The 25,428-nt window shown below is 51.6% G+C and overlaps 3 protein-coding genes and 1 long non-coding RNA gene across 13 annotated transcripts in view; 1 reads left to right on the top strand and 3 right to left on the bottom strand.

The window, feature by feature from the left end:
* Positions 1-4,537: 4,537 nt before the first annotated feature.
* Positions 4,538-5,968, bottom strand: HOXB1 (homeobox B1). Its single transcript, XM_029210668.1, has 2 exons — positions 5,396-5,968; positions 4,538-4,960 (listed from the first exon to the last, which is right to left on the bottom strand). Exons 1-2 carry the CDS (start codon positions 5,961-5,963, stop codon positions 4,632-4,634), a joined length of 897 nt encoding a protein of 298 aa, XP_029066501.1. The 5' UTR covers positions 5,964-5,968; the 3' UTR covers positions 4,538-4,631.
* Positions 5,969-15,350: 9,382 nt separating this feature from the next.
* On the bottom strand, positions 15,351-18,644 carry HOXB2 (homeobox B2). The gene is given in 3 exon segments (XM_029213073.1): positions 15,351-16,414; positions 17,176-17,309; positions 17,311-18,644. Coding segments are annotated over 3 exon segments (1,062 nt in total). The 5' UTR covers positions 17,556-18,644; the 3' UTR covers positions 15,351-15,731.
* A 63-nt stretch (positions 18,645-18,707) lies between these two features.
* Positions 18,708-23,928, top strand: LOC114889646. 2 transcript variants are annotated; one of them, XR_003792070.1, is made up of 5 exons: positions 18,708-19,329; positions 21,030-21,108; positions 22,577-22,635; positions 23,049-23,099; positions 23,638-23,928. It is a non-coding gene; the product is annotated as an uncharacterized LOC114889646 (long non-coding RNA). The 2 variants fall into 2 exon arrangements; XR_003792069.1 differs by lacking the exon at positions 23,638-23,928 and having other exon boundaries at positions 23,049-23,269.
* The window catches only part of HOXB3 (homeobox B3), a 55,702-nt gene continuing 51,798 nt past the window's right edge, over positions 21,525-25,428 (bottom strand). For 5 of the 9 annotated variants that reach the window (XM_029213066.1, XM_029213064.1, XM_029213065.1 and 2 more), the window contains 2 exons: positions 24,734-25,331; positions 21,525-23,863 (listed from right to left, as the gene is read on the bottom strand). In XM_029213066.1, coding sequence (XP_029068899.1) covers positions 23,043-23,863; positions 24,734-25,181 — 1,269 coding nt within the window. In that variant the 5' untranslated portion in view covers positions 25,182-25,331 and the 3' untranslated portion in view covers positions 21,525-23,042. Of the gene's footprint in view, positions 23,864-24,733 lie in introns of all 9 variants that reach the window. The other 4 variants (XM_029213070.1, XM_029213067.1, XM_029213069.1 and 1 more) reach the window with 2 other exon arrangements.

The raw sequence follows: 25,428 nt of genomic DNA, 5'->3' as shown, positions 1-25,428 counted from the left end.
GTATTCTGTGGAACTACCCTGAACCTTTTCATTCATAATTATTTTATTCCCTAGCAGCAAATTCCATGGTTACGGTGCTAGATGAGTCTGCAGGTACAGTGCTGGAGGATGAAGGCTAGCGAATGTCTGCTTCCATCACACCAAGGCCAAGAAAAACTCAGTACAAGAAAGTAATTTAAAAAAATGTCTTGTATGAATATATAAAACAGAAAATCTCTACTGAACACTGCCAGGCAGTGTTTTAAGCATGTCTCATATATCTCACTTATTCAACTTCCCTCATTTTACATCTGAAGAAATGGAAGCACAGGGAAATTGAATAACTGGCATGAGCTCACTCACCCAGCTGATAAGAGAGGAACCACGTTGAAAACTAAGTTACCCTTCAGAACCCTTGCCCTCCACCACTCTAAATCAGGAACTCAGACTGTCTGCGTTCAGGACTTCTGAGCCTTCCTCCCAGTGGAGAAGGGAGGGAGAGTGCAAGAGGCCCAGGACAACTCTCCTCTTCTACAGTTGAGTGGGCTGAGACCGGACGGTAAGGTAAGGGTCTCAGCCAGACCCACCTGGATGTTCTCAGCTGCTAAGAAGGGAATCCCCTCTACCTGTCCTTAGCCCCAGAACCTGTCTCTAGTACCATATACCTATCAGGGGTCAAACAAGATATGAATGTGAGAAGTGAAGAGTGTGTGCGTACCCCAAAGGGTCAAGATGTGCCCTGGAATCAATGAGGGACTGTAGGTAGGGGAGAAGACATGTCCCCTTTAATAATGATAAGTATTATTATAGCTCATGTTTATTTATTAGCGACTGCTCTCGAATATTTTACACATATAAACTTATTTATTAACATCCACCCTATGAAACAAGTGTGATTATGATGCCCATTTTGGAGAAAATGGCCACAAGGCTGTGAGAGGCAGGGCTGGAAGGATTTGAACCCACATATCTTGGCCTTCCTCTCAGTTTCATCTGGATCTGCGTGCTCCCGGTCATCTGGAGATGCCCCCAGCCTCCCCATCTCCACCCTCTTCTACTCCCCACCCCACCAGCTCCCTTCCAGCAGCCCAGTGGTATTGGTGCAAAGAATGTTCATAACAAAGAAACCCACATTAAAAGTAAGAAGAACTTTAGGGTTTTTAAAATCTTTTTTCCTTGTCTCTCTTGTCCTGGAGATCAAAGGGCCTCACGTTGGGAGAACAAATGCTGAAGAAGAAAGCAAATGAAAGAGGAAAAGTTCACACTTGGGGCTGAGAAACAGATGGTGCAGCGTGCTGGGTAGAGTGGAGCCTACGTGGTGGAGGAGGGGCCGAGAGATACTCCTCAGAAACCTTGACAAACTTTCAACCTGAGAAGACTTCTCCCCCCACCCCAATAAAGAATCAATGGGGAAAAAAATCTCTATTTTAAGATTTTTATTTTCAAAATAGGAGACTTTTTGGAGATTTGGTAAATGGAGGTGTTGGAGTGGAGGGCTTTAAATCTTGCAGAAAATGTACTTTCTGGTATTTCTTCTGGTAAATATAATTCCCTTTGCCCCCTCAAGGGCTGTGAAAAACCCACCTATCTGAAAGGCACCGTGGAGTCTATGAGGGAAGCAGTTTGTCATCTATTCTGGAAAGTTTAACAATGTGTTTTTGTTTGTTTGATTGTTTGTTTGTTTTTACCAACCTCTCCTTTGTCATTTATGATAGGAGAATACAGTGACCTTTTGTTTCTGCAAATAAATGCTTTCTGTGTAGACCAGTCTGAGGCCTCAGATAAGTGGGATTTTAGGAGAGCACAAAGTGGGGAAGGGGTTAGGATCAAATGAGATGGGGGGGCTCAGATGTATTGCAGATTCTTTTGAGCCTGCCCCTCTGTTAACAGAGAATTGATTTGCCCCTCATCCCTCCCTGGGGGAATCTGATAGTTCCTTCTGCTGTGGCCAAAATCCAAACAGACCAGCCTCCCCCAGGACCTGTCAGCCCCAGTCTGAGGCCCAGCTTCACCATCCTTGGGGTCCTGCTCTAACCAAAGCTCCTTCCTCTTCCCTGATTTTCTGCCCACTGGTCCAAAGTTTGCAGGATCCAGAAATATCCCAACCAGAAGGCTCTACCAGCTTACACTGAATGGCTCCAAGCAAGAGTTTTGTTTCCACAGACACTGCTCTGTCTCCTCTGTCAAGGTGACCCCCTTGGGAAAGCCAACCTTGGGGGCAATTTTAATTAAATGCAGAAAAGCAGTTAATAGATTTTTTTTTTTTTTAAGACAAAGGGCAAGGCATCAAGCTCTGGGAAAGCTGAGCTTCCTCTTGCAACACACTTCTCTTCCCCTCCAGCTGGACTGTGCCATTATTGATAACTTGGCCTCTCCTATAATAGCACCAATTTCATTAGGAAGCAAACGCTCGGCTTTACTTGCACACACTCCTAGTCCTTTCTGCTTCTTGTCTTCCTCTGAAAGGTCGAGAATTCAGTAGATGGGGTGGGTAAGACGCCCCCCTTGGTCTTGCTGCCCGACCCCAGCTGTCTTGACTCCAGGGCATTGGGGGGTCCCCGGAATCAATAAACAGGTCGGGAGCCCGCAGGCCCGCGTCCTCTGGACGGCACTGCAGGGCGAGAGCGCTGGCGGTTAGGCGGCCGTCGCGGCGCTGCCCGAGCCAGGCCCGCCTCCGCCGCCCCCAACCTCCGCCGACCAAAGGGTTGTCAGTGGGACCCGCCAGGAGACAATAGCTGCCCCCGCGGGCGCGCCGTCGGCTTGTTTGGAAAGCCCGGGGGCGCTTCGAGGTAAAAAGGTCAGCGCGGGACCGGGGTTTACCTCGGCCTCCTTCGCCCACCCTAGGCCCTCGGGACTCCAACCTGCCGCTCCCGCCGCAGCCCTCCCTTCCCCGCCTCCCCCTCGGCCCTTTCGCCTCGCCTCCGCTGCTGTCCAGCGCCGGAGACCCGGGAGTCTCCGGGAGCCGGGTAGACGGCACTTCGGAGGCGGGCGGCTGCGGCTAGAGTCTCTCAGCCTCCCCGGCTCCCGAGCCCCGACGTCCCGGTTGGGTGGAAGGGCGCCAGGCTGGGAGCGGGAGTGGGGGGGTAACCTGTGTGTCAATCTGAAGTTTATCGAGGGACCTGTCCTCTGACTTTCTCTGAGCAAGAATTGGCGGGGAGGGGGACGATGCACAGCCTCCGCAGCACATATTAATATTTACCGAGGCACACTCTATGCCAGGCCTCGCTCTGGACGTGGGGGACGCAGAAGGGAGAAGGGGTAGTGGGCCCTTTGCCTCCCCCCGAACTTCCTCCTCTTTTCACACCCTTTTCTGTTCTCTCCAAACAGATCCGGTTTTCTTCTTTCCTGCCTTCCTTTCAGGACCCTCTCTGAACTGTATCCTCCCCACCACCTTTTCCCTCCAGGTCTTCCCACATTCCTCCAACGACCTGAGGGCTGACGGCTGTCAGATCTGGAAACCTAGGGCCCTGTTCTGCCTAGGCCCCACCCAGTAAGTCCTTCTCTTTATCCAGCTGAGCTCTTAAAGCTCAACTCCTTCCAGCCCAACCAGCCTGCACCTACTCTTTCCTCATCTCTCCCCCTGGGCTCTTGGAGAGGGCCTCCTTTACCCTTAGGTGGAGGAGTAGAAGAGGCAGGAAGAGGGGAAAACGCACTTTATTGAAATGAGGTAGCTGGAAGTACAGAGAGAACCCGATTGCTTGGGGCTCAGGTTTCTAGAAAGAGTGGTGCCTCCACTGTCTCCAAGGTTCAGAGAAATGCTTGCTGCTGGTAGGAGCTCTCCCTGCACCTGGGCCTCCCTGGGCTGCGCCAGGGGTCAGGGTGGAGATGAGGAGGGTCCTGGCTTTTCCAGGAGGCAATAAATAGGGGAGGAACTAGTGGGGGCGTGCCTGCGCCTTCCTGGTAGAGGCTTGCTGGGGTCCAGCCTCAAACAAAATTCCAGAAGTCTCTGAAGTACCAAGTTCCAAAACACTTTGGTAGCTTAGAGATGAGGTCGCTGGTGGGAGGGGAGGCAGGTCTCAGAAAACAACCTCTGGAGGCTGCTAGTGCAATACAAATGTGCCAGGTGGGGGTTAATAGGCTTAGATTGGCGGGGGGGTGCTTTTTGGTCTGTCACAAGGCAGCTGGTGCTATTGTAAGGTCTGTGGCGACTAGAAAGATTAAGCATTGGTAATATGCCTGCACCCAAACACCTCCCACACAAGAAACCTCAAGGCCTTCTCTCTGTCCTGGGCCTAGAAGGGGGAGTTAGGATAAGAGTGCATGAGGAGAGTCCTCGAAGCTCAAAGGCACTGGACTGAACAAATCGAAGTTGGAAGGGAAAGGAGAATCCAGGAGGTTGGGACTTGCTTCCACCCCGCCCACGTGCTGATCCCCAGATTAAAGGCCGAGGGAAGCCCTTCCCTTCACTCTTGACAGGTTGGGTGTCTCCCATGCCTCTGGTCCTCCTGTAGGGTCCCCAGCCATCAGCACCTTGCCCAGACCGGAGAAAAGGGGTCCCCCATTCCTCCCCAAAGCAGCTCTAAACTGGCACCCCAGCCTTGGTGAGGATCGCCTGAGTAGTAAAGCCGAGGCCCAGGGTTAGGGAGAGCGGAGGAGAGGGCTGGACGGCGGCGCTCGGGTGCTGGGGAGCCCCGTCAGTTGGGAAGTTTAGTTCAGGAGGTGACGGAGCTGGGCGAAGCTTCCGGGGACGTGCACGTGGACTGGTCGGAGGCGTCTCCAGCTGCCTCCTTGGGACAGCCTGAAGGGGCTGGGGGCACCCGGCCTCCCTCCCGCTCGCGCTTCTTCTGCTTCATGCGCCGGTTCTGGAACCAAATCTTGACCTGCGTCTCGTTGAGCTCCAGGGTGGCGGCGATCTCCACCCTCCGGGCCCGGCTCAGGTACTTGTTGAAATGGAACTCCTTCTCCAGCTCGGTCAGCTGCCGCGTGGTGAAGTTGGTGCGGAGGCCACCGGGCGCGCCCAGGCCCAGCTCCGACACCTTCGCTGGGGCGGGGCGAGAGAAAGGCCACGTCAGTTCTCTCACCTCTTTCTCCTTCCCCTCCCCTCCCCCCTGGCCAGCTCTGCACCCCCATTCACCATGCCGTCCCGCTTCAGCTCTCGAAGCACCAAGCACCCCTCCAGGTGATCTGGATCAGCCTCCCCACGCTCCCATCCCCCATCCCTCCGCAGGACACCGGGTCCAGGGCCTGAGCTGGGCACACAGATCCGGAAGTGCGGGTATGTGTGGAGACTTACTCTTAATGGGAACCGGGCACTCACTGGGTGGGGAGACCCCACCTGACCTGAGACCGGGCAGAGTGCTCTTACCTGCCTCTACCCGGAGGCGCAGAGACAGGAACCCAGCCCAGGACACCTCAGTGCAGAAGCAGCAGAGTCGCTCTGAGCCCCAGAGAGGGGGTAGCCACCTCTGAGCCCTACCTGTCTTGGGTGGGTTCCTCTTAACCTTCATCCAGTCGAAGGTCCGGGCTGTGGGGAGGCTGGTTTCTGACGGGCAGGGTGACTCCTTGTCCTCGGAGAGGAGCTCAGCATAGGCCGGTGCAAAGTTCCCTGTCTGCTCGTTCCCGTAAGGGGGCTGCGGCGGAGGGTATGGCCCCGGGCCCGTCCCAGCAGTTCCATAGCCGTCGGACAAGGCCCCTAGCTGGGCCCCATAGCTTGAAGGATGAAAATAGCCTCCATCTCCTTCCGGCTGGCCCAGAGGGTAGTACTGAGAAGGCCCGTAGCTGGGGCTGCAGGCAGCCGGGGCGTACCCCGAGGTCCCGGAGCTGGGGAAGGGCACCCCTAACGCCGAGGGCGGGTGCTGGGCCGGATAGCCTGAGTTCTGCTGGAGCGCGGGGCTGGGCAGCCCCCCACCATAGCGGGTCTCGCCTGCATAGCTGTCAACAGAGGGAGCCGAGCTGGGGGGGAAAGAGGTAGGGGCGCTGTAGGCACTGGGTGCCCGGTTACAGAGTGGGTACTCTAAGAAGGAGTTCATCCTATTATAGTCCATGCGTCGAGGCCGCAGGAGGGTCGGCCCGTTTGGGGGAGACACCCTCTTGCCCTACAACCTTTCCGCAGTATGTCACAGCGCCGAAGCTTGCATCCATGGCCTAACCCAGCTCGCCTGGGCCGGGGCTCCCCCAGGAAGGGGGTAGGGAGTGGGGGTGGAGGGGCGCATGTGATCTCTCCCAGACCAATGGGCGCAGCGGGCCAGAGTTTGGCAGCCCCAGCGCCCATCCATCACCCCCCCGAGCATTAGCATGACAAAGACACTTCAATCACCGGCAGCCCATCCATCTGAGGGTGACGTGGAAGCGTCAAAAACATCTTTCTTCAAAGACTTTTGGAAAGAAGGGACCAGAGGGAGAGGGGGGAAAAGTTAGAGGAATATTCAGGACTTTCCCCCCCCCCCCAACCCCCAAGGCCTTCAATAGGCTCCTAGGTTATTAGATTTGGACAAATTCAACCCAGCTGCCCTTCATTCTTCCCACCACCCCCACCCAAAGGAGCCTTCCCCCCCTCACCAAGTCTGTAGACCAGGAGATGGGGAATCCAGGCTTCTTTGCTCAGAACTCCCGCTCTGAGTTTCTTTCTCCCAATTTGGGGTGATGGGCTAGGACAGCCGAGTGAGGTATGTTATTTTGGGCCAAATGGATGACTGTGAAGGAAGAGGGTGCAAAAACACCTAAGGGTGTGAGGCAGGGCCTAGAATCTAGAGGAAGGGTTAAGTGAGGGGTGGGAAACTGGCATATCAAGGAGCAAGACAAGATGACAGAAATGTGGGGAGGATGAGAAATGCCCCGCTCGTCTCTCCATCTCTCCACATAACCACTCTCTCCTCATTCACACATGCATTTCTCTCCCTCAGCTTCTTTTTATATTCTCTCTGTCTCAATCCATCTCTCTGTTCGTCCATCTCTCTCCATATTTATATTTGTTCCCTACCTATCCATCAACTCATTTCTCTGGATGTATTTATCCTCTCTCTAGCCATCCATAGCTGTAGCTGGCTCACTCACTCAGACTCAGATAACCCCCTGTATCTCTCCAGAGAGCCACAAGGAGCACAGAGCTAGGTAATGTTTACTTACAGGTGAAGAGGAGGGAATTTTTATTCTCTTTCTGAAGTGATTAAAGCTAGTGTAGTGCATTCTTCTGGTTCCTTCCTACCCCACAGCACACCCCCCCCCCAAGCCTCAAATCCATAAATTCAATACCAATTACATCTTAAAGATGACTCAAATTTCTGAGGACTTTCTAGAATAGGTCAAAGGAGTTTGCTTAGAGAATGGGAGCTTCAGGCTCAGGAGCGGAGTCTCACGCCTTTCTGCTCCGTGTGTCTGTTGGGTTAGGGCCGGGGGAGGGGAGGAGAACAGGAAGTGGCTCCTTTATTCAGACACGGATGGAACTGGAAGGGAAGCTCTTAGGTAGAGCCCATTGATTCTCCTCCTCCAGACTCCGAGGACAAGAGCTTGGCGCAATCTAACACCCACGCTCATTTGTAACCTGTCAGGGTGTCTGCCTGGCCGGAGGCCTGGGGCCGGGGCTAGGGCAAGTCCAGGAGGGCAAGAGTTCAGGGGAGGATCTCTGTAAACAATTGAGCTGAGGAGAGGAAGGGGAAGCAGGTGGGACAGGTCCAGAGAGGACCCTCAAAACTTCTCAGGTTTCCCTACCCCAAAAAGGGCAGGGTGAGTACTCATCCCTCTGCAAGGAGGCCCAAAGTTGTCCCTCTCAGTCACTGTGTCGCTCCCTCTTTCTGTTTCCCAGTCCCCTCATTTTGCCTGTCCTCTCCTACTTTGTGTCTCTATCACCAGAGTCACAGTGCCTTTCTCTTTTCTTAATAACTGTAAGCCTTGCTTAGCCCTCAGCTATGAAAGAGCTTAGAGCATTTCACAGGACCCCTGCCCCCTCCCTCCTCACGTGTGCTCTGCTTCAGACCCTGCCTCAGAGCAGGACAAGTTGGGGGGAGGGGACCAGCTGGCAACTCCTTTAAGAGAGATGCAATGGGGGAGGGTGAGAGAATGTTCAGTGCAAAGGGATGAGGGCAGACAAAGGAAAGGAGAATTGGGGGGGGGGGTGGGGGCGGCCTACAGAGGGATTGAAGAGAAAAGGAGTGTTGAGGTGAGAACAAGATTTCTTTCTATTTCCCCTTTTGGGTTTGTAGATGCTCCCAACAGTTTCTTCTCACTTTAAGATGTTCTCCACAGAGGCATTTGGAGAAGAAGGAAGTAGGGAACCAGGGTTTCTCTTCAAACCCCAAATCTGAGCTAGGTCTATATCTGACCTGGCTGTCCTGCTTCTGGGAGACTTGAGACTCCACTTTCCACCTTTCCCTCAACCCAGGGAGAACCTCCTCCCCTCATCCCTCGCCCTCCTAATTAAGGGAACAATTTGAGGTCTAAAGGGGGAAGTAAACTCCAAATCAGTTTAATAAAAGAGTAGAAATCATTCTGGGAGTTGGGGAAATGCAGTCTCCCTAGTAACAGCTGAAGTCACCAATAGTCTATTATAAAGACTAGAAGGAAGGGGGCGGAGAAAATGTGCCTCAAGTTATATTGTCAAGTGCAGTGGTTGCTTTGGTCTCAGCTCTCCCAATTCACTCTGCTCTCCAATTCATCCCTGAGCCTTGCTACCTTCTCTTGTGTAGCAGAAAGATGAAAACTTTTCAGATTTCCTGGTGGCTCTCCCAGCCCCAGCAGAAAAGACTGGGAGAAAAAGCAACATGGGACCATAGGTTCCCAAGTCTCTTCCTCCTTAAAAGAAACTCCACTGGCCTCTGGCGTGCGGAGAAACCCTATGGAGCCTGGATCCCTTGCTAAGCCCATAGTGGAGTGCAACACAGAACAAACAAACAAACAATGTAATCCACACCTGGAGGAATCTGTGGCCTATAGGATTATCTGGCTGACCAAATTAGAGTCACCAGAGATGGTCTGGGTAGACCCGACACCAAAGTGAAATATAGCTGATTTCCTCTTTTCTATAATCTATTTAGACATATAGGAGAGCAAGGAAAACACGGGCATGTTTAGTACTGAAATGATCTTTGAGAGATGCTGATCCCTGTACCACTAAGGCAGGGAGACCATTCTAATCAGAATGGGGAAGTGTTAGAAATTTGCACCTAATTCTGGCCTTTTCTGTGGAGGAAGCTGCTTTAGCTGGGGGCTGGCAGGATCAATCTGACAGTTCTTTCATTAGGCCCTTAAGTGCCTCTCTGCCTGCTCTCCCCAGCCCAGATCTTGAAGACCAAAGTCCAAGATCAAAGATTGGAACTTAAGAACTTCAAAGATATTCAGGGTTATAATTTTTTTCTCCATAAGAAATGGTTTCTTGTTGCTGTTTTGGGGGAGGATGCAATCTGAATTCAGTGCTGTTTGTTTTACTACAAGCTCATTAAAACGTCACAAATCTGGTTGAGAACCATAGGCTATGAGTGGTGCATAATGTACTGGGAAGGCTATTAGTTTTGGGGCCAGAATACTTGGGTTCAAATCCTTGCTTGGCCATTTCTTAGCATTATGATCCTGGACAAGTTCCCTGGTTTCTCTGAATCTCAGCCTCAGAGAAGAAGAATGGGTTTAATACTGCTTACTTCACTGCATTGTTAGTAGGAGTAAAGCAAACAAGAAAATATAAACCATAGAGAACTCTATAAGTGTATGATATTGGCATTACATGCAGAGTCTGAAATAGTGAGTCAGTCTTCAGTTTTTTAATATAACTAGCCTATTAAAATATGGAAATATGTGATAGGGAAATAGCACCTGTGCTATATGTTTATGTAACATATCACCATATATTGTACAATATGTACTTTATCATATGCACATTTCATTGAGAATCAGAAGGCTGGCTCCGTTTAGGCAAAGGATTTTCTTCTAAACTGAAGAGTTTTTTTGAAAAGTAAAGCCTAATATTGTATAATCTATAACACATCTAAATGATTAAAACCGCAGCAGAAAGATTTGAGGTTGGGTATTAGCCAGAACTTCCTAACCTTCCAAATTTTGGAGAAAAGTTTTCTAGATGTTTTCTCTCTTCCCTTGAAGGGTTTAGCTTAGAAACTGTCCTTCCCAAGGTAGGGGCTGAACCTGACTTCTGTGATGTCAGAATAGGATATAAACTTTCACCTGGAGGGAAAAGTAAGTCAGAGAGTCGGGATGTTTCTAAAAGGAAAGGTTAGAGAAACATGAAGAATTGAAATAACTTTCTACTTAATTGGGTCTATCCAGGTATGGCGGTTGCGGCCAAAATACCCGCGGTGGAGAACTTACTGAACACCCATCAAGCTGAATTTGTATCTGAATGACCGTCCAGACTGTGATTTTTCTGTGGTGGTTGGGAATTAGAGAAGGTTTTAGGAAGGCACTTTTACTGTTGACTCTCTCCTCAGAGGAGGAAGCAGTTTGTTAGATCTCCTTCAGGTACCAAATATCTGTCTCACCACCGAGTGTGGAGAGGGATGGGGGTGGGGGAGCAGGAGGGCCAAGCTGGGCTGGAGAGGTCAGTGGAGCATTTGGGCCACACCAGCCATAGCAGGTGAAGGGAATGATGTAGGGCCGGAGAGTCTCCTTTCTGCAAACTGAGGACATGTACTTGATAGACCATATTTCAGGAAGATGTACAGTGGGGCCGGCGAGTGTTTGTCAGAGACCCGGAGGAAAGGTGGGCAGGGGGTTCAGCAGAGCTCTTTAGGGAGACCCAGAATTTGTACCTATGCTCTGATACCCTAGCAACCAGATAAAACCTGACTACAGGGGACTTTTAAAGTCTAGTACACTGGGAATTCCCTGGAGGCCCAGCGGTTAGGACTCCATAGTTCTGCTACAGAGGGCAGGGGATCGATCCCCGGTCCTGGTCCGGAAACAGATCCCACGTGCCTCGTGGAGTGCCCAAAATAAATAAATAAACATTTAAAAAAATAAATAAAGTCTAATACACCATGGCAAAGAAGTTTGGTGCCTCTTTTTGTATAAAACGTCCTACTCTTTTTCAAACAAGAGTAAACATAACCAAATGCTGGGGAAGGTGGCAGAGAATGAAAGCCAGGGGAAAGGTTGGCTAGGACACTTTTTTTTGTTTTGTTCTGTTTTCATTTATTTTTATTTTTTTAATTAACTGTTTTTAAAAAGAAAAGTTTAATTAAAGACCAAGTTTAGTTCAGAAACAATGTTCATCAGGCAATAAATTAAGCACCCTGTAGAGTGGACCGGAAATTCTATTTCTCTGCTGCCTTGACAGGAGTAGCATCACAAAGGTGAAACTGGTAGCATGTGATGCTCAAGTACTTGGTTCACACCTTGCTGAGTGTCGTGTCTCCCGTACCCAGCTCAGGGCACATAGTGGATGCTCATTAAACACCAGGAGGAAGTGACTCTGGGGTCTTGATGGAGGAGTGAGAGTCAGCCTGCAGGATCCCGAGACTTAAAAGGGCCGACCCTTGAAATAAAGAACACTGTCTAGCTACAGATGGTTCAGAGCTCCCTGTATGATGCTTATTCTCCTCTTTTAGCCCATCAAAATTTGCATTCTTGGTCCTCCTGCTGTGGGAAAATCCAGCATCGCTGAAGTGTTGTCCAAATACTACAAACTGCATCCCATTAAATTGAAGAATGTCATTTCTGAAGCCATAGCAAAACTGGTAACACTTTTAACTACTTTATTGGGAATTTTCAGGACACTTCTTAATACTCATCTTCATTGAATACCTGGCACCTGGCACACAGCACTACAACCAGTTACATGCTTGTTGAAAAGATTTCTCTCCCTGCTTTTAAACAGTGATTGGGGCATGACTGTTTGTGTAAAGATACAAATTAAAATTTGTTAAAATGGCTGTACCAGATACTTGGGAGGTGGGTTATCATCAAACATCAAGAGTCACCACCTCCATTTAAAAGCACGATACCAGCCATAATAAACATTTGATACATTGTTTGTGAAGACGAATGAATATACTTTTGGCATATACTGATGCGGAGAACATTAGAGGCATTTAGTTCTTCCATTTATTTTATAGTTGGAGAAACTGAGGTCCCGAAAGGGGAAGGGACTTACCCAGGCATAAGTTAAAAAAAAAAAATTTAATGACTCATGGTTATCATGATTGCAAATAATTCCTCAATCTAACGGTCTTTTGCTTTCACCATAATATTAATGGGCCATTCTTCTTAAAAGAATGACTCACCAAGAGCAGGGCAGACTGACCAGCAGCTTTCAGGACTGCACTGAAGCCTTCCCGCTCCAACCACAGCCAGTTTATAACCAGTCTGTGCTACATACCACTCAAGAGGAGTCCTGCCCCATCAGGATAGGATAAGTGAGTACAGCCACCTGGCACTGCCCTCTAACCTGCCATCACTGGGGGGTCTGCTGCCTTATCTGGGAAACCATCCTCTTCTCCTTCCTTCTCCATAGCCAGCCTGGAAAACTCAGGTTAGAGGGGATGACCCTAGAGATGAAACAAGGAAAAGGAGCTAATTTGGAACACAGGCATCCTGAATCCTGGCCCCTTATGAATCCTAGATTGCCAGGCATTCCTTTGAATTTAAAATTGGTTGGGATAGAAAAGAGGAGTCATTTCCTTTTGGAAATACCTTGCCTCTTTGTTCTGCTCTGGTGGCATCAGAGATGGTGAGTTTCGTGAAACATGGGACAGAAGAAAGAGAGAGAGGCTGTGTGTTGCCTGTAAAAAGAGTTCTAATTCCTCTCTAATAATCAGTCAAGGGAAATGCTGGATCTCCTGATTCCCTGAATTGGTTGCCTGTCACCCCCAGGACACACAAAGTACCTAGGTCTAAACAGGTAGATCGAGCCTTTCGTTGGGCCCTCCACTCACTTTGGCAGGGAGGATCAGGGAATAATGCAGCCTCAGGCAGGAGCTGAAATTCAGTGCCCTTTGGGCCACTGGTTTGGGTTGGGGTAGATTGGAAGGCAGTGGCCAGGTAAAGTGGGTCAAAAATTCTTAAGCATGGGAGGAAGGCAGGAAGAAAGGTGGCATTATGATCCAGCAGTACTTCTCAAACTTTCATGTGCATATAGATTACTTGGGAATCTGCTGAATTGAGATTTTGATTCAGAAGATTTGGAGTGGGGCCTAAGATTCTGCATTTATAACTATCCCACAGATACTGCTGATGCTGCTGGTCCATCAAGTCTCTTAGAGAACCGGAACCTCAGAGGCCCCTGAGTACTGCAGACCAAGCCATGATTCCAGGAGGTGAATTCTCTCCAGCGGAGCAGATCCTGCATTTTTGGCATTGATCAAGGGTGCTCTCCTTTTGACCAAAGAAAGCTGGAAGGTGGGCAATCAGCAAGGTCCTTCTGATATTCTTGCTCTTTGCTACAGCTGAAAGAGCATTTTTAACTAGACCAAATTATCTAGTTTGGCTGTCCACAGAAATCAAAACCCCAGCTGAAATGTCTTTATTTTGTTGGCGTAGAGATAGCCATGTGCTGTGATTTTAAAGATGTTAAACACTGTCCATGGGCATATTTTATGGAGGAATAAACACACAGCCCAATGAGATGTATAGTGTGGTTTTAATATATTATATGTTCACTTATTTATGGGGAAAATAAACACACAAGCCAATAAGCTGTGTATTATTACTTTAATATATTGAATTTATTTCATACCTATATATTTTATGAGGGAAAATAAACTAATAAGATACACGATATCATTATTAATAACACATCTAATTGTTCTATATTAATTTATTTATGAAAGAAATAAGTGCAATTTAACGTGACATAACATTATTTAATGCAGGAGATGAATTCTATATTAAGACAGTTTAAGGGATTAAATTCCAGAGGAATAAGATGTGTGTGCTTCCCACACTGAGGGACCAGGTTAAAAAAATATGCAAGGGCCTGTCTAGTCCTATATGTCACGACCTATGTTGGCTCCTGGCTTTTCCTGACAGTTGTTGCCTCTCGGTGCCTGGTACTCCAAGTCCCCGTCCTGCTGGTTCAGGGGAAAGTCTGGGAGGACTGGGAAATAAACTGCTTTTCAAGAACGGCAGCATCATCTGGGGAGGTAGCCCTGCGGTGTCTGTTTCTGAGCCCGAGAAATATTAAATAAACCTAAGGAGGATGGATGGCTTTCCAGGGCCCTTTAAATCTCCACGTTCCCCGGAACAAACCAGGAGGCAGATGGGGCGATCGATCCTTGCTTCCTGCTTACCGGGTTTGCAAGAAGCCTGGCAAGGTGCGGTGGGGGATAGGCGATAGTGTTGAGATGGCAAATGAACTTGTGGGCAAAGACAGGTACGTCTGCACTTGGAGAAAGCTCTGGCCGGGCATCAAATCCCAGAGCGAAGGATCAAAAGTCAGATTCGGCTTGGCAGACCCGGGCCAACAAGATCCGCCGTTCACCCCCTCCCACTCCCACCCCCTCGTGGACTCTCCGTCCATCTCGCGTCCTTAGCATCCGTTGGGCTGATTTTTTTAAACAATACAAAAACCAAAAGGAGGCTCCCTGGCTCCCTTTCTTCACTGGCATCTGGACGATCCGGACAGGCGAAGGTGGGTGCGGGGACGGTCCCCGGGGCTGGCCCCGCGCATCCCGAGGCGGCTGTCATGGCGGCCACAATCTCTTCCCTCGCCCTCCCTGCTGCCCGGCCCCAGCGCCATTTTGAGCATCTTCCTTGCTTCCCTGTCTCCCTCCCACGTTCCTCGCTCCTCCTTCGCTGCCTGCAGGCCAAGCGCCTCCCAACGCAGCCCGGGCTTCCCGGGGCTTGTCGCCCGGCAGCTCTTCGGACGCTCCTCCCAACTCCAGGTGCCTTAGGGTGACTGAGGGGCCCGAAGAGCATTGGTGCCCGGCCCCCGCTACATTTTCCACCCGGTCTCTTTTCTTGTCCACTTGGAGGTCAGTTACCATCCCTGGGCACAGGCCCTGCTTCCCAAGAATACCCCCGACCGCACTCTACTCCTTGGCCCTGCCCACGACCCCAGGAGTCGGGTCCCCAGGCGTCCTGGAAAAAGCTCCTCCATCCCGCTTGGGGCACTGAGGCGAGAAGCCTAGGAAACCCTAGGACCCCTCCCAATCTAGCTGAACCTCTGCGCCTCCCACCACCACCCCGAAGCCTCTTCTCTTGGCACCCACTTCAGTCGGCAGCGCACCCTCTCCCCCTACCTTTATTTTTAAGCAGAGCCAAAGGCTATCTGTTAGGGGGTGGCAACAAACGCCCACTCTCGTCAGAGCTGCGGGCGGCCAAATAGGACCCCTTTTGTACCATCCGGGCTTAGTCGGCCCAGGGCCAGACAAACCTGGCGCTGGTCCTGAGGGAGTGAGGGCCGGCCTAGGGGGTGCGGGGAGGAAAGGGGCTGGGTCCCAACACAAACACTCGTTTTCGTATCATAAAGACATTTATTTAATCTATGAAAATAATGTACAATAAATACTTTTCCCTTTTCCTATTATTAAAGAATTTTAATAAATAATCTACGATCTAAAACTTAAAAAAAAGAGGAAAATAGGTTCCTCTAGTTTCTTTTAAGAAAGCACACCCCCGCCCCCGCGCCAGAGTTTAATTATTCCTGAGATTTCGTTGTAAGGACTCTACCAAACGGATTTTTTCTGTGTGATTTTTAAAAGACGCCCGAGTGCCCAATATTTTAAAGAGAGAAGAAAGGAAGTGGATTAAACGGTAATTCAATAATACCTGAATTTTAGCAAAACACATAAAGAAGTCTACACGGCTTGGGGAGGGGATCCTCGGCAGCCGAGGGGGGCGGGGATCGAGGGCCGGGAGGAGGAAGCGGGTTATTAGGAGAACTGCAGGTCGATGGCACAGAGGGTGCTGGTGAAGAGGTCCAGCTCTTCTTCGGAAAAGGGAACTGGGCTGTCAAGCGAGCCCTGGAGGCTGGGGGAGAGGCCTCCGGACAGCTGGAGACAGGAGTCGGCCGCGAAGAAGCTGAGGTCGGGCAGGAAAGGTGAATCCTGCCGCTCCGGGAAGACGTCTTCTGGCAACGGCTCCGACCCCAGCCCTCCCGCCCCGCGCAGCGCGCCGCCCGGCCTCCGCGCGCCCGCGTCCTCCACGCGAGCTGCCAAAGGCCGGGGTCCCGAGGCGCTAGGAGGCCCCGGCGCGACCTCGGGCGGGTGACAGCAGGCTTCCCGCGCCGCCTGCGAGGCGGTGGGGCGGCCCGGGCTGGCCACGGGCTCCTCGGCGGGCTCGCCAGTGTCCTTCGGCGCGCCGGCGCAGGCTGGCTCCCCGTCGGGCGGCTCTCGGTGCTGCGTCTGCCGCTTGTGCTTCATGCGCCTATTCTGGAACCACACTTTGACCTGCCTCTCGGTGAGGTCCAGCAAGGCCGCTATCTCCACGCGGCGCGGCCGGCACAGGTACTTGTTAAAGTGGAATTCCTTCTCCAGCTCCAGCAGCTGCGTGTTGGTGTAAGCAGTGCGCAGCCTGCGCGCCCCGCCGCCCGCGGCCTCCTGCAGTCCCGGCCCATCTGCAGGGAAAGCGGGCTGGGCGTCAACGCTGGCCGTGTCCTTAGCCCAACCTCGACTTGGTTGAAATAAAAACTACCCCATCAGCCCAAAACAATAGCAGCAGCACCCCCGCCCTTACCGCTTACCAAAGCGGCTCGCTCCCAAGGCTCTGGCCTTCTTTCTCGTCCCTCTCTCGCCTCCAGACTCGGCCCGGGTCAGGGCAAAGCATTCAGAGAGCCGCCCACGAGCCACGCATTGGGTAGGAAGCTGTTCCCTTTCTCCCCCAGAACCTCAGAGCCCCCTCCCAGGTCCTCTGAATGGACCCCTAATTTCGGCACTTTCCAACTCAGCCTGGGGAGAGGGTTCATAAAGAAAGATTGTTCCTCACCTCCTTTCCTCCCTAGCTCCCTAGGTCTCAAATTCCCCCTCTTCTCCTAGAGCTGGGGTAATGGGACCGAATCTTTTCCTGCCTCCAGATTCGACCCCAGCCAACAACACTCCTCCACACAGATAAAGGTGAAACCTCAATCAAATCCCTTTCTTCTAGCAGAAAAAAAATGCTCTTCCCCAACCAGCTTCCAAAATCTGCTGTAGAAAGAAAAAAAAAAGTGCAGGCAGCGGCCAGGCCTGAACCCCAGCGGTCTTTTCTGCTTCCTCGTCCCTGGAATCGACGGGGGCAAGGAACCCCAACAGGCTCGCCAGCTTTTCTACCTCCCCCATCGCTCCTTCTCCCCCTTTCTTTCTAGCTGCCCCTCACCCCATCCCTACCGCGCTTACCGACCTGCGGGCGATCCGACCCCGGAGGCCGGGACGGAGGAGGCGGCCGGGGGAGACGTGGCGGATTGGCTGGGTTTCTTGGCGGATTTCTTCTCTTTCATCCAGGGGAACTCAGGAGCCGGGGGGGGCAGCGGGGAACGGCGGCGGCGGCAGAGCGGGCCCATCTTCAGCTCGCTTTTGGCTCCCGGGTCTCTGAAGGGTGGAGGCGCCGGGCTGGAGGCTGGGGAAGGTTTGCTCGAAAGGAGGAGGAGGAGGAATTAATGTCGACTCCTTGATTGATGAAGTTTGAAATGTCTCCAAGACAGCGGGGAAGGAAGTCAGACACTCGGCGAGCGATGGCTGGCTGTTTATAAACCCAATCTCCCTCTCAAATTCAAAATTCATGGCTTTCAATGGTGGGGGAGGGGGCCTGCTGGGGGGGCGTCAGGAGGGAGGATCGGAAGGGACCCCCCCTCCTGCCCCCCCCCGGTCTGTGTGATGGAGCGATTTTGGGAGGGGAAGATTTTGCTTTTTTTTTTTTAATTTTGGGGCTTTATAATTGTATATTGCTGATAAATACAAGCGTATGGGGACTCTCTCTATTAAACCCAGGACTCCGGCGAAATTGCAGGGAATTCATGGTCACGGGACCGGCCTTGGCCAATCGCTTGTCTGGGCCTGGTGGAAAACAGAGAGCGTTATTTGCTTTAATTGATTCAAAAACTGTAGAGGACCATGACCTGGACACCATGAGCCCCCCAGTCCTACACTCCCTCTCCGCATGACTCACTTTCTCCAGAAAAGCTAAAGGAACATTTTCCTCATCCCCTTCAGAGGATGGGAGGTTCTGGAATCCCAGGAAACAAGAGAACCTAAGGGAGAAATCGTCCTCTTCTGCAAATATTTTTAATAGAGTAAATTAAAGCTTTCTTTACAAGGCCAGCAGCATTCTCTTCCCCTCCCCTCCCCCCAAAAGGAAGCTGAGTGAGGATCTCGATGTGAGAGGAAGAGGTAGTAAAAAGAGGCTTTTGCCTTTGGGAAAGGTCGGTGTTACCGTGCAGCAAGGAAGAGATTTGCAAGCATCAGCAGCGCTATCCCCAACCCACCCCCCAAAACAACAGATAAATCTTGGGAAATCGACAAGCACTCCTAGGCTGACACAGAGGGGTGAGAGAGATAGTGAGGGGCCCTTTTGCACCTCTGGCCTACATAGCTGTGTGGTCTCAGTTGCCTTCTCTGCCCAGCGTTTGCAGCACTACCCCTGCCCCTATGTCTACCTGCCTCCTCACCTGGAGGCATGTGCACTCCTATATGACACCCCCAACAGACAGGGTCTAAGATGCATATAAACCCACCCACTCAAGCCTCAAGCCTGGATCTGCATCTCTATCCAGCAACAGGAGCAAGAACCAAGGTAGCCACCGATTTCACTTAGAGAACTCTCAAACCTCAGGTCAATGTATGGGGTGGAGGTGGGGCTTTTCCCTCAAGGAATCCCCCTGCCATTTTTGCCATTGTATTCATTAATATCCCTGACAAGGTAGAATTCCCTAAACATGGAGGGGGTGAAAAAATCATGACTACTGAGATGATATTCCATTTCTGGCCCCTGGGGGGAATTGTTGTTGTTTATTTCTTTTCAGAGGATCAAGATAGTGTGAACTTTAGGGAGTGCTGTAATTTACTGGGGGGAAGGGATACAAGACTCAGGGCCCCAAGCAATCGGTGGGAAACTAGATCTCAAAACAGAAAATGAAAAGTCGATCTGGGGTAAGATTTTTAAATAAGTGGGTCAGAGGGACCGAGAGGAGATGAGGCGATCAATCTTAGCCCCCTGACAGCTCCCTCGGATGGCATCAAAGAATTTGGCTCTTTGGGAAAGCAGAGGGAACAGCCGAAATTCCACATCCCTTTAAAAGCCCTGGGGATGGGGGGTGTTAGCAAAAGAGAAGGGTGATTCTGGGAGAGCAGGGAAACAGATGGGAAATGGGGACAGAGGAAGGGCGCTGGGTTGGGTGGAAAGTTTGTCTGGAGAACTCCCACGGCTCTGGCCTCCCCTCCCCCTCCTTGCTCGCTGCCTCCTAGCAAGAAGGAGAAGGCTGGTTAGCAGAGAAATGGCACCTCGGCCGGGAGCTGGAACTAGAAACTTTCTGTCAATGTAACAGACGCGTGGGTGGTGGTGAGTATTCATCCGCGTGGGTGGTGGGTGAGTAAAAAAAGACAGAGAAATCTGAGGAAAAGGGTGGGGTGGAGAGCCAGGAGGAGAAAAGGGGAGCTGGAGGTGAGGGCTGCAGGGCAGGGGGCGGCAAGCTCTGGAGGGTTCAGATCCAAGAGAGCTGCTCTGAAAAACTGGGCAAACTCGCCAGAGACGGTTAGTTGTGTCCAGCTCAGCTCCAAATAAAGTAATTTTTGCTACTTGGAGGAGGGGATGGGGGTGGGAGTGAGGAGTACGCAGAGAAGAATCTGAAGAGTAGTTGTCTGGAAGTTGTGCAGTGAGGCCTGAGAGAGTTCTCCCTCCGGCCACCCCCTTGAAAAGCCCTGCAAGTTTTTTCACAGCCTCTCCGGCTGGCTGCAGGGTTGAGCGCTTCTCTCCGCAACAACTCCGGCTGCCCCTGCAGGAAATACGGCTCTCTCTAACCCTGCTGACAGATTTTATGGCCAGATTAGAGAACAGCAGAAAACTTGGGTGTTAAAAGGGACCAAGAGAACCTTCCTCCCCAGAGACACCGCTTCCCTGCCCCCTTGTTGTGCTGTGAATCTTACAGCACAGATATTTCCCCCTTCACCAGATATTTTCCCCTTCCCCCTGCTTAGCTAGGGCCTGAAATCCCTCAGAAGGAAGGGTAGGGGACACCAAGCCAAGGCAGCCCTTATTTTTCTTGTTTGCAATGACAATTTCAAGCCAAAGCTCTGTTTTTCAAACTTGAGCTAAACTCTCTGACTTGGCCTGCCTTTCTCCTGCTGGATAAATAATCTATCCACTCTACCCCCAGAGCCAAACATGGCGCCTCACCTAGTTACATCATTCAGAAGATGTTACTCAGGGAAGAGGAAGAGAGAGAGAAAGACAGAAAGAAAGAAAAACCCTTGAGCATTATTTGATCCCAATCAAACTTTCCATGCTCTTATGCCTTTAAATTATAGCCTGACCCAATGCTAAATTGCTTGCTGCTTAGGTGAGGCTAGTCCAGTTAAAATCCTGCTTGGTGGTGGTGGTGGGAAGTGTAGAATTCAGGTTGCTTTTTTATTGTTATTTATTGTTGCATAAAGACTGTAATTACTAACCTTGGACTGCCAGGATGCAACATAAAAATGAAAATCAGCTCTCGCTTTAAGGCTGAGGGCCTGGAACGATTCTCACCGACACGCCCCCCCCCATCGCTATCAACAAATATATGGTCCTAATTAAGCAATGCGGGCGCATCGCTTACAATTAGAATTATGCAACTCTTCAGCAAGCAGCCATCGCTTCTCTTTCAACGAATTAGCTCCATATTTCAGCCGCCCTGTCTCCTCGCTCTTATCGGCTCCAGCGATGCGGCAGTGACATTTCATCTTTGACAGACTCTCTCTATCCTCGCTCCAATGTGATAAAAGTTTTATGGAACCACGACTAAGAAATGAAGTTTTCCCAAGGATCGTGGAAACAGAGCAGCACATTAGCCTGGGGACCATTTTATTTACGCTTGGATCCAACAGCTTCTCCTACCCTCCTCCTCTCCCCTTGCCCTGGCAGTGGAAATCAAACACGCCTCCTCTCCCTCCGCCCTGAGTTTTATTTAGTGATTTAATTTCACTTTAGTTTTAAGGTTTGACCTGAGAAGTCTAGGCCTCAGATTTTTTTTTTAGATTAATCATTTTCCTTTGTTTTCATTTTAGACCCAATGGTGGTTGGGCTTCAGGTCACGTGACGACTTCTTTGTCGCTCCGGAAGAGAACTGTGAAGTTTAGGTTGCGTGTAAGAAGCAGTAATGGGCCAGGTTTTTGTTGTTGTCCATAGGGTGGGGTGGGGTGGAGGGGGTGGAGGGGGGGGGGGGGCGGTGAGGAAGTTGTGGCCAAAGAAGCAAAAAGACAAGACCAATCAATGAGAAAAACTGAGAGGCAAAGAAGCCAAACAGAAAGATGGAGAGGGAGCGCCCAAGTCTCCTGTCCCCCCCCAAACTTGTTACTTAAATCTTAGCTAAAGAACTTGGCAGAATGTTCCAAGCTTGTGTGAGAAAAACCAAATAAACCTGAGACACAGATGGGGGAGGTAGGCGCCTGAGCAGGGGAATAAAAAGGCCAGGATAGGGTCTTCACCATTCTTCCCTTGGGGGAAATCTGGCAGTCAGCAGCCTGCTGCTCTGCTATCTAAATTGGACCACCAGGACAAGATAAAATTGATAACAGAAAGTTTATTCAAGAATTGTTTGACAGACAACCCTTTTAAGTAAGGAAAAAAGTAACTACAGAAGAACAAAGAAAGTTCCAAGAGGGAATTAACTCTAATTCTACAAATTCAGGACTATACAGTGACAATTAGGAGCTGAGTTCATGCCTTTTAGAACTAATTACAATTGCTCATAAGTACGAGTTTAACATAAATCTACAGCTCTTTTCTAGAGTACAATATAACTAAAATAGCTGGTTTTACATGACAGGGAACACAACATCCTTTATAACAAGTAAATACTAAAAAAAGTACAATTTTTTCCTTTTTCCTCATATAAATACATAATGTAGGGGGATAAATAATACAAAAAAGGAAAATATTTTAACAGGCTATAACCAATAAATATATATGAAAATGTTCACTAGAACACACACTTTTTGAGCAATGCTGGACTCCTGCAGGCCCAGGCATCTCTCACAGTTGTTTTTATATCCATTAAAATGTAAACTCTAAGTGCAACAAAAGTGTCCTGTCCCAGTTGAGCAAGGCACACAGGCCCAGCTGCAGACCCCGCCTGGGACAGACAGTTTGTTAAAATATACCCTGTTTTCACGTTAAGTCAAGAGAGCAACGGAAGAAAAGAAAAGTGTAGAACCTCGTGTCACCGACTGCTTTCTGTGGAGAAAGGGGGATGGACCTGGAGCTGAGATGCGAAGCAGCAGAATGGGCAAACCTTCAGTCCTGACAGCTTGCCTGCCCTCACCTCCCAGCTTTGCCATAAAAGAAAAAATATATATATATATTTATAATATAGACAGCTCTGACTTTCAGGATCTCTCACCATCCCTGAGCCCTCTGAAGACTGTAATTGATGGGGGCGGGGTATAGATATTAATGTCCTAGAGCAGGAAAAGTGTGGGACTAGAAATGGAGGGAGTGCCCAATCAACCTCAAATCGATTGACAGAAATTTCAGGATTCAGGGAAGTGGGAGGGGTACGTGCTTTGTGCCCTTGGTTTTGAAATGTGTTTTAATTTTTTTTTTTTTTAAAAAGGAGAATTGCCAGGAAAAAAAAAAATCAAGATTTGGGGGAATTACCCACATAGATGTAAGGTAAGTTGGTTGGTTGGCTGGTGATGGCCTAGCCATCTTGTCTGTTTTTTAAAATGTGCTTCTCTGCGTTGTTTCCCTATCTCCTCTTTCTCTACCCCACTCGCGAGGGTGAAATTCCAACTGGGTATTGCTGGAGGCCTAGGATTGATAGGGTCATCTCCAATCTGCTGTAGATTCCTTTCCAATGGGTGGGCAGGCGGACTTAACAAGAGCTGCAGGACTTAAAAAGCAACTTCTCAGGCCAGGAGAAGGGGAAGGAACTCCAGGCCCTTTCTTCCCGGGAAGCCTGGCTGCCACCTCCCTGCCTCCTCTTTCAGACCTCCAGGCTGTCCCGCAGAACTCCACAGCCCCCGCCCTTCCTGGGTCTCCCCCACCCCAGGACCTGCCCCTCAGCCCTCCCTCTTCCATCACAGGTGTGTTAACTTGGGCGCTTCTTGGATTCTACCCTGAGGAGGAGGCGCATGGTGAGAGGAGAGGTCTGTGTAGGTGGGGTGGGGGTCGCAGGGTCCGTGATGCTGGCTGGGGGCCATAGGAGGCGCCCCGTTGTAGTCCAGGTTCCCCGAAGGGTGGTGGGAAAGGTGGTTGAGGCCGTAGAGGGAGGGGCCGGCAGAGGGCGGCAGCGGATCCGCGTAGCCGCCCCCGCCCACGTACACCGGGCTGCCCTGCATGGTGGGCGTCCCGTAGGCGCCCCCGTTGGCTTGGAGGACATGAGGCTCATAATCGGGCGCCGGGGTCGGGGGGTACTTCTGAGGGGCGCCGCAGCCTTTGAGGGGGGGCTGGTAGTTGGAGGGCAGCGCATAGGCATTCTGGTGGGCTTTGCCGAAGGCGGGCGGGGACGGGCTCTCGTAGCTGGGGGTCATGGAATGCAAGGCGTTCATGAAGCCGGCCGTGGACTGCATGGGTTGCGGGGGGCTGCCAGCGGGGGAGGGACCCCCCGAAGACGAGGCCAGGCCCTTGGCCTTCTGGTCCTTCTTGTACTTCATGCGCCTGTTCTGGAACCAGATCTTGATTTGCCGCTCGCTGAGGTTCAGCAGGTTGGCCATCTCCACGCGGCGCGGCCGGCACAGGTAGCGGTTGAAGTGGAACTCCTTCTCCAGCTCCACCAGCTGCGCGCTAGTGTACGCCGTCCGCGCCCGTTTGGACGCCGCCGAACCCGGGGGGCTCTTGTCCCCTCCCCCGCCGCCGCCCCCGCCAACGCCACTGCCTCCGCCGCCGCCGCAGCCCTCTGCTGGATCCGAGGGGGAGGGGTGGGAAGGGGAGAAAATGAAATAAAAGATAATTACTGAACACGCCGAAATTGAATGCATCGTTTCTTAATAAATCCAGGCCTGGACTCGGAGCACCCGCCGCCCTCCCCTTCGCGTCCCCGCCTCCTCCTCTCCACTGCCCCCCCCCCACCCGCCCGTCGCATTAGCGGACACTCTATAATAGTGGCATTTATTAAGAGACCTGTTCGCCTCTCGCTGCCCCAGCTTATGAAAATTTGATCATGTCACGCAGACAGAGCCGCATGGCCATTTATTTAGGCCTGGATTTTCTCGCGCACGCTTCCTCCCCCTTATTCCCAGTTCCAGGTGTGGAAGACACTCCTCCCACCCCCACCCCCACCCCCACCCCGCCCGGTCCTGTGGACCCGGCAGGTGCCTGAGGAGAATCCCGGGGGGGGGGGGGAGTCTGGACATTCTGGGCAGGGCGCGGAAATGTGGGGCGAAGAGGCTGTAGTGCCTGGAGGCCGGGACCCTGGGCCGCCCGAGCGAGTGATTTAATGCCCACAGTAATCACCCTTAATAGTAATCAGTCGTTGGTGACTCTGCGTCTACTGGCAGCGTCTGACTCTGCGGCCTTGCGAACGGCTGAGGCCGAGCACCTGGACTTCTGGACCTCTCAGAAGCTCAGGTGGAGGGGGCTGGAGGGACAGGGTGTTGGCGGGGTCAGGGGTCATCAGGTGGTGGGGGGTACGGGGAAATGCGCCGCTAACGCCGCCACCTGATATTGTTCCCAGGCCGCCGCCTGGGCGCCTAGGGGCTGGGTGCTAGAATAACAGTGACATTCCTGGCCTGGACAAACGCTGACGACGAGGAAGCCAGAGAGCCGGTACCTGTGCCAGGGGAGATGTTTTTCAGCTTGGACGTTTGCCTCGACTCTTTCATCCAGGGGAATATCTGTTTGGTGAGGGTGGAGTTGGAGCCGGGACCGCACTTGGGGGGGCCGCTTTTGCTGGGGCCGCCCCCGTTACTGCTGTTGCTAGTGGTACTGGTAGGTGCAGCGCTGGGCGGGGGTGAGCCGGGCGGGGCGGGCAGGGGCTCGGGGGCCAGGCCGGGCCTCATGCAGCTGCCGTTGAGCTCCTTGCTCTTGGCGTGCGGGGCGGCGTTGCCCAGGGACTGCAGCGAGCACGCTGAGCGCTGGTAGTCACCCTCCAGGTGCGTGGCGGCCTGGAAGGGGGGTTGAGGGGGACCGTCGTAGCCGAAGCCATTGCTGCCAGGGTACGAGGAGTAGCCTCCGAAGAGTGCGGCCGCAGCGTTGTCGTAGTAGGTGGCTTTCTGCATCGCTGGGCGAGGCCCGGGCGGTGGGTGGCAACTTGCAAGGGCCTGATACCCTCACGACCGGACATTGGCACCCCTGGGGTCACGTGGCTCGTCGGACCCCCCCTCCCCTTTCTGCCCCCCTCCTCCCGGGGTCTGTTCGTAGCGGTTGACCTGCGGGGTGAGAGAAGAGACACAGGGGGAGAAGAGGACTGGGGCTCGAATCCATCTTAGGAACTGAAAAGGGAACTGACATCAATAGGGTTTTTCT

Source organism: Monodon monoceros, unplaced genomic scaffold, assembly GCF_005190385.1.
Source record: "Monodon monoceros isolate NGI ecotype Baffin Bay Population unplaced genomic scaffold, NGI_Narwhal_1 Super_Scaffold_9, whole genome shotgun sequence".
NCBI lineage: Eukaryota > Metazoa > Chordata > Mammalia > Artiodactyla > Monodontidae > Monodon > Monodon monoceros.
The sequence above is the reverse complement of the archived record's forward strand: the minus strand, read 5'-3'. Positions and strand labels throughout refer to the sequence as shown.

Coding starts and splice junctions, on each gene's coding strand:
- HOXB1 (XM_029210668.1), bottom strand. CDS start 5,963: ATGGACTATAATAGGATGAACTCCTTCTTAGAGTACCCACTCTGTAAC. Junction 4,961..5,395: donor GAGGAACCCACCCAAGACAG/GTAGGGCTCAGA, acceptor GCCCCGCCCCAG/CGAAGGTGTCGGAGCTGGGC.